General features: G+C 36.5%; 1 protein-coding gene across 1 annotated transcript; it reads right to left on the bottom strand.

Annotated features, from left to right (window-relative positions):
- Positions 1–1,389: 1,389 nt before the first annotated feature.
- On the bottom strand, positions 1,390–6,312 carry s100b (S100 calcium binding protein, beta (neural)). The gene is made up of 3 exons (XM_080877854.1): positions 6,224–6,312; positions 5,202–5,358; positions 1,390–5,006 (listed from the first exon to the last, which is right to left on the bottom strand). The coding sequence occupies exons 2-3, from the start codon at positions 5,337–5,339 to the stop codon at positions 4,860–4,862; spliced, it is 285 nt and encodes a 94-aa protein (XP_080733980.1). The 5' UTR covers positions 5,340–5,358; positions 6,224–6,312; the 3' UTR covers positions 1,390–4,859.
- Between the last annotated feature and the right edge of the window lie 663 nt (positions 6,313–6,975).

Below are 6,975 nucleotides of genomic sequence, written 5' to 3'. Positions count from 1 at the left end.
GGATTCAGTGCAGGAATTGATGGTTGTCTCCATCTGCACTGTAATAGACTTGCACAGCACACTTTCATCCTGCTGTGTCACATAATGCCACCAATGCTATTCAAGGTGTATGACTATCCCTGTCAGTATTGACCATCAAAAAATGTTTGTTAGGAGGTTGAAGGAGTGGTGGAGTTAAGAGGCATTTCAGCCGTTAGTACCTCTGACCTTCATTTATGTTCACTTGTTGGTTAGGTTTAGACACTAAAAAGTACTTGGTTAGGTCTGTTTGGTATTAAAACACACCATTAGACCATTAATCTTTGACAGAAATCTTGCCATCTTGCTAATGCCACAACCCAACATCAAAAATGAGACCTAATAGTGGCTGTTATGCTACAGTTACACTTGGGAAAACAGTTGCTGGGATAGCATGACCAATATTATTACTGAACACAATGAATTTGGGAACTTGTTGCCTTTGAAGTGGTTGCTTTAAAGACAACCACTCACAGTTAGTTGCCATCTTCAAAGAGACTTGGGTTTGCTGTGATGAAACGGCAATAACATGAAGTCAGTCTGTTGTCAGTTTGTAATTGAATGGGGTCAAGTTGCCAATCGGTTTGTGGCAATGCAGCGATTGACTGTGATAAACTCTGTCGCTGTCTGCATATACAGAAATTATCTACTCACATCTACAGTCCAGCCACAACCTAAAAAATCCGAAACAGAAATTCTTGCATAGTTTCTCAGGACAGTTATTTAACTGCAACATGACATAGGCATTCACAATTCTAATTTTTTTTATTCGAATATACCCAGAATACAACCAGTTGGCAACCAAATCCCCTGTTGCACCGTGTTTTTCTTGGTACCAAGGATGTTGCTATCCGATTTTTACTCTAGTAATAACAAACAGCTTCCGTCGATGATAAAGGGAATGATTAGTTTGATGTATTTTTCTTTTAAGCTCACACTTGTGATGAATGAGTTTTGATGGCTGTTCTTGAAGGAGCACGTACAGATCACCAGAATTTCTTGGACTGTTATAACTGTGAACTGCTGATCAAAAGAGGTTGTGGACTTCACCTGACTCTCCTTCATATTTGTATCTTATTTTATTATTTGAAGTATTTCCATTAAACTTTAAGAAATGTTGGACTTGTTTAGCAATCCATTCATGTTCTGATGACCTGTCATGTACCTCATCATCATCCCAAAATCAGCATGAATAGACTCCATCACCTAAGAGACCGTAAATAGATGAGCCATTAAGAAAATGAATGGATGCTTTAAAAAACTGTCATAAAGATGAAACATGCTGATTAAGGTGCACTCTAAAGAGAAATATCCACTGATGCCACTTAATTTTTATGACTCACACTGAGTCATATTTGTGCTGCAAATGTGAAGTTACAGGAATAAAATACTAAACATTTCTGTGCCTCAGAAAAGACTAACCACTGGACCATTTAGTGTATTTATTTAAATTTCACTGTGTTTTAGTTCAGTATTGGTCTCAATAAGTCTTAAAAAAGCTTCTCATATTTCCTTAAAAAAACATCTTCTAAAAAAATGTGCTAAAAGGACAAACTGAACTTCAGTTTTTCCTGAATAGCCTCTTTGCTAAACAGGAAAGACCTGCAGGCCAGTGACATTCGAAACACTAAAAGAGCACTGTTAAACTAAACGGCTACAAGTATTTCGTTGTCAGGGCTCTCCGAATACTTTTTTGTTATTGTCACCGTGCTCACTTTGGCATAACACAAATATATTAGGAGTAAAACCACAGAGAAAAACAACATATGAACTTTTAATGGTTGAGCAACTCTGCAGAACTGCTATGTAAATATTACTGCAGTGCGTCTCTGAATTCTTCTGACAGCCACCCAAGATAAGAATAAACAGCCTTCTTTGTCCCCTCGCTACAGAAATATTGACTGACTAAGTCACAAACTGACCATTTAATTAAATTCGTATCACCAACGTCCAAACAACCCAACATTCAACATGTCATGATGCACATCCGACAAACTCTTCTGTTGCACTGCTTAACTGATCATTTCTACATCTATAATGATTTAGATTTGCTTCTCATGCTGAATACATGTAAACCTACAAAGAGCTACAGCAACTACAAGCTAACATTTAAAGTCAGTTAAAAGTAATTTTAATTACTTGCCTACCAGCAACTATTTTAAGATACGTATTAGTCATTTTAACCATTTTGACCTCGATGTAATTTTTACCAAAACATCAAATAAACGTAGATGTAAATAACACATAAAACATGTACAATCTACAGTTTTATTAAACACTCTGACTTCAAACTATTGAAAGAGGTTTCCAATGTGACGTCTAAATGAAAACTCACAAGCCATTTTTGAGTGTCTTTATGAGCCAATTAAAAGTTGAATTTTAAAATCTGATAGCCGTTTAGACCTTTAAGAGGGATAGACTGTTTGAATTTCATTATCTTAATAGCCATTTTTCAGATTTAGAGATTTTGAGAGCAAATGAAAAAAAGAATAATTAGACAGAAAACTACCAGCATTTTTTTTTCTAACAAGAAAAAACAAGTCGACAATATCAGGGGTTAAGCAAAGCAGCAGCTACAGTGGGACAAAGCACCAAAAAATAAATAAAATAAAATCTTTGCATTGCCAATCAAATAAGATTTAAAGCTCCTACTGTCTTTGTGAATATGTTTGATGGTATACGCAGTTTCATAAATGAAATCGTTTTAAGAATATGCTTAATGTTGATTCGCATTTAAGCAACTTTCTCAAGATTTAGTGGCCATTGATGACTTTTGACCTAATAAACTCATTAAAGTGTCTCCAAAAGATGACTATAGCAACTTTACACAAACCTAAAATTTACTTTTAAAATTTGATATTCATTTTTTAATTCATTTTAACTTGCCAGCCACTTTATCAGTTTAGTGGCTTTGTCGAATTTTAAAAATGTAAGGAATGATTCAGAAGACAAATATTAAAAGAACTAGACGATAAAATCCTTTTTAGGCGCTTTTCAACACCTGTGAAGTCTCTAAGTAATTTGAGTTTAACAACGGAGGAGCTAGAACACTTTAAACTCTCTAGCCAAACTGAACCTTTTACAAGCCAATGAAATATTTTTTTTGTGTGCCTAAATTGCTGCATTCAGTATTTGCTATTTTATATTTATCTCCAAATCACTATGTTGTGAATTTTAACAAGTCCACAAACCAAATTCAAACTATGATAGTATGTAAGATTAAAAACAAACCAATAGTGTTCTTCAGATTCTTGATTGATTCCTAAAGCTATGAAACTTTTTCAGTTTCAGCGCTTTATTCAATTTTCAGGAATGGATTGAGCTCCGCAAACAAATCCCAAACCCATCTGCTGTTTAAGTGCTTTTAAAATGAAGTCCAACTTACCAGGTACTTTTCCCCCAACTGCTATACAGTTAAAGTTAACAAACGAGGTGTTAGAATAGCTCATACTCACAAGCCAGTTTTAAAACTTTTACTAGCTAACTTTTCTCCCCCTCATGCCTCACTTCCCTCTTTTAAAGTTTCACTATCTGCAATATTTCCCCCCTTTACACAATTATTTGGCTCCTAAAATAGCTGAGTTATCTAACTTTAAGTCAACTTTCTCAACTTACTGACTATCCAGAATCTCACATGCAAAATCTTAAATGACTGTTAGTCTCTTAGTAACTGACTAGCCCACAATGCAAACTGCAAATATTTTCAAAATGTGATATTCAGATAGATTTTTTAAACCATGGATGCATTCTTGTGGCTGCTAGACTGAACTAACTTATTAGCTACTTTCTTAGTTTAGTATTAAAGATTTTTAAGATTCATCACTGTCTGAACAAACCTATTCACTAGCTATTCAGGAGCTTTTAATATAAAGCTCAGCTTACAACATATATTTCCAAACTATGATACTGTGAAGTACTGAGCTGCAAGCCACTATCAAAACAAAGCCCTTCAGGCAGTTTGTAGTTTGAAAAACATTCTTTTAAAAGCCGTATTGAAGAACTTTGTGTTTGTCATCATTTGTCTGACATACTACTTATACTACGACTAAAGCAACCAAATACTGTTACTTATTTAATGCCCCTAATGATCAATTTAACAAAGGACCCACAAGTCATTTTGAAACTTTTACTAGCCAGTTAGTTAATTTATTATATGACATCAAACCTTAACGTTGCTTTCAATATTTGATAGTCAATATTTCATTTAGTCAAATAACTGCCTAAAGGGGGCTCTTTAGTTAGTTATTTGACTCCTAAAGCGGTTAACTTGATATGGTCATTCAGGGTTTTACATGCAAAGTCCCAAACTGACGGTTTGTGGCTGCAAGATTGATTTAGCAGTCCATGATGTAGTATATAAACAACTTTTATAATTTCACTGCTAGAACAGCAGCCAAATGTAGCAGCCATTCTCCAAAACCTGTAACATATACAAAGCCTTTACTTATACAAAGTGATGGGAAATGATAAAGAGTACGTGAATAAAGGTGTAACATGTATTGATTGATAAATGGTTGGCTTTGGTGGCCAAACATATAGTGAAACACTTTTAAGATTTGTTCTGCTTGAGCTACTTTAGTTCCTCCTTTTGTACCAATCTTTGCCGCCATTTTGAAGACTTTACATGCCATCTAGAAATGAAAACACAAACGAGGCTGATTTCAGACACTAGACTGGAGCTTTTTACCAGCCACCAGCCACGTAATGGTGGCTGGTGGCTGGATTGTGTTTCCTCCACCCTGCGCTGCTGTGAGGGCATCGACAGTTTGTGCGTTGCTAGGCTTCTGCTTCTTTATAATGTACTGTGGCTCCCCTTTGTCTTCCCGCCCGCTGCCACCTCCTTATTCGTGCTCGTCCTTGAAAAACTCGTGGCAACAGACGGTAACTACGGAGATGAATGTCATGAACTCCTGAAAGTTGCACTCGGCGTCGCCGTCGGTGTCCAGGCTGTCCATCAGGCTGTCCAGCGCAGCCTGGTCATTCACATGCTGCAGGGAGGGAGGACGGGTTCAGCTCGGGACAACAAAACTCCAAACTGGTGCTTAACAGTTTATGTCATATGCTTTTAAATCTCAATATATATATATATATATATATATATATATATATATATATATATATATATATATATATATATATATATATATATATATATATATATAATTACAAATTTCTCATCTCACCGCCATCAGATCTGGGAGCTCGTCATGAAGCAGGTCCTTCAGCTCGCTCTTCTTCAGTTTATGTTTGTCTCCTTCTCTCTCCGAATACTTCTGAAACACAGCGAGGATGGTGGCCATCGAGGTCTCCAGGTCAGTCATCGTCACCTGTCTGTTAAACCTTGAAAAGTAAAGTAAATAAAAGCGTTAATCTTAAGACCATTTTGGGAGATTCAAAGAAAGTTAAATCACTTTTATATATTTTTTTGAAATTATATATATTTTTAAATATATATAATATATAAATATGAAGTCGCTGAATTATTTTCTTATATATTATATAAATTATATTCTGATGAACTTAAAAGTATTGATTTATGATTCCTGAAAAAAACACAAGTAAAAGTACTTAAATAACACTAATCCACATAATACCAAGGGTTGTTCTTTTTAGCATTTCTAGAATTTGGGAGTGGACCACATTTATTAACATGTGGAAAGTACAAGGATTGGCTCTGTATGACTTTATTTGACATCTTTTTTTTCTGACCATTTGGCAAAGAAAGGTGGCCATTATGCTTGAGTAAATGGACCACAGTTAAAGCCTGTGCAGGTCCTCAGTTGTGCAGGTTCATGGTAGCTTAAGTGCTTGAAATGAAGGCAGATGAACTTCATTTTAGGATTGTGGAGGGGTGAAATGTCTTGACGAATCAAAAAGAAGTCAACTTGCCTTCATTTTAAGCACTTAACCGCAGTTAACAAAACTTTTTTTACTCACGTGCTGATGATTTTCCTTTGCAGATATAAAAAAATCGGACTCCATAATTAACAGAGAGACTTAAATTAATTCGTTTTACCAGCATTACAGAGCAAAAAATGCCCCGCTTTAGCCTTAAATGCCGGGCAGTATTGATACGGTAACGAATCCTTCTTAATTTTAGATTTTCTTTTTGTGTTTAACAAGTCCTTGAAAAAAGTCATGAAACTTACTAGAAATAGCTTTTGTCTCTTTGCTGCGACATAAAATACAAAAAACAAAGACTTACTGTTGTGCGAGTGCAGGCAGAAGTCCAGAGAGCAGAGGCTGAGGATGGGCTGCAGTCTTTATACTGGACCAGTATGTGGGTGGGGGTGTGAGGAGGTGCAGGTCTGAGGTCAGTTAACCTGTCATTCAAAGTGCTGACCAATCCCAAGTGTCCACCTCTCCTCACTCCACTGCAGCCCTGCAGGAACCAGCACTGACTCTGCAAACTTTAAAATAAGAGAGCAGATTAATTTCGTGGCCTATTTTCATGACTTCTGATGTCGTCACTCAGTAATCTCCACACTGCCCTTCTGTATGTCCTCCTTGTCTGAAGTCTTCCTCTTTTTTTCATACTTTACCTTCAACTTCCTTTGTCCAGTACATCCATCCCTCCTCTAACATGTCCAAACCATCGCAGCCTTGCCTCTCTAACTTTGTGTCCAAACTGCTCCACCTGAGCTGTCCCTCTGATGTACTCATTTCTAATCTTGTCCATCCTGGTCACTTCCAATTAAATATTAACATTTCCTGTTTTTTTTTCCAGTGCCACTATCTCATAGCCATGCATCTTAGCTGGTCTCACTACCATCTTGTAAACTTTGCCTTTCACTCTCGCTGCAAACCTTCTGTCTCAAATCATCGCTGACGCCTGTCGCCACCCACTCTAACCTGCTGTTGTTTTGGATGGTTGAGGTATTTAAACTCATCCATGTGCACTACCTCTGCTCCTTTCGGCTTTCCCTTTACATGATTAAACTTTTTATTGATCTTCTC

The sequence above is a fragment of the Rhamphochromis sp. 'chilingali' genome, assembly GCF_963969265.1.
Source record: "Rhamphochromis sp. 'chilingali' genome assembly, chromosome: 3".
Taxonomy (NCBI): Eukaryota; Metazoa; Chordata; class Actinopteri; order Cichliformes; family Cichlidae; genus Rhamphochromis; species Rhamphochromis sp. 'chilingali'.
The sequence above is the reverse complement of the archived record's forward strand: the minus strand, read 5'-3'. Positions and strand labels throughout refer to the sequence as shown.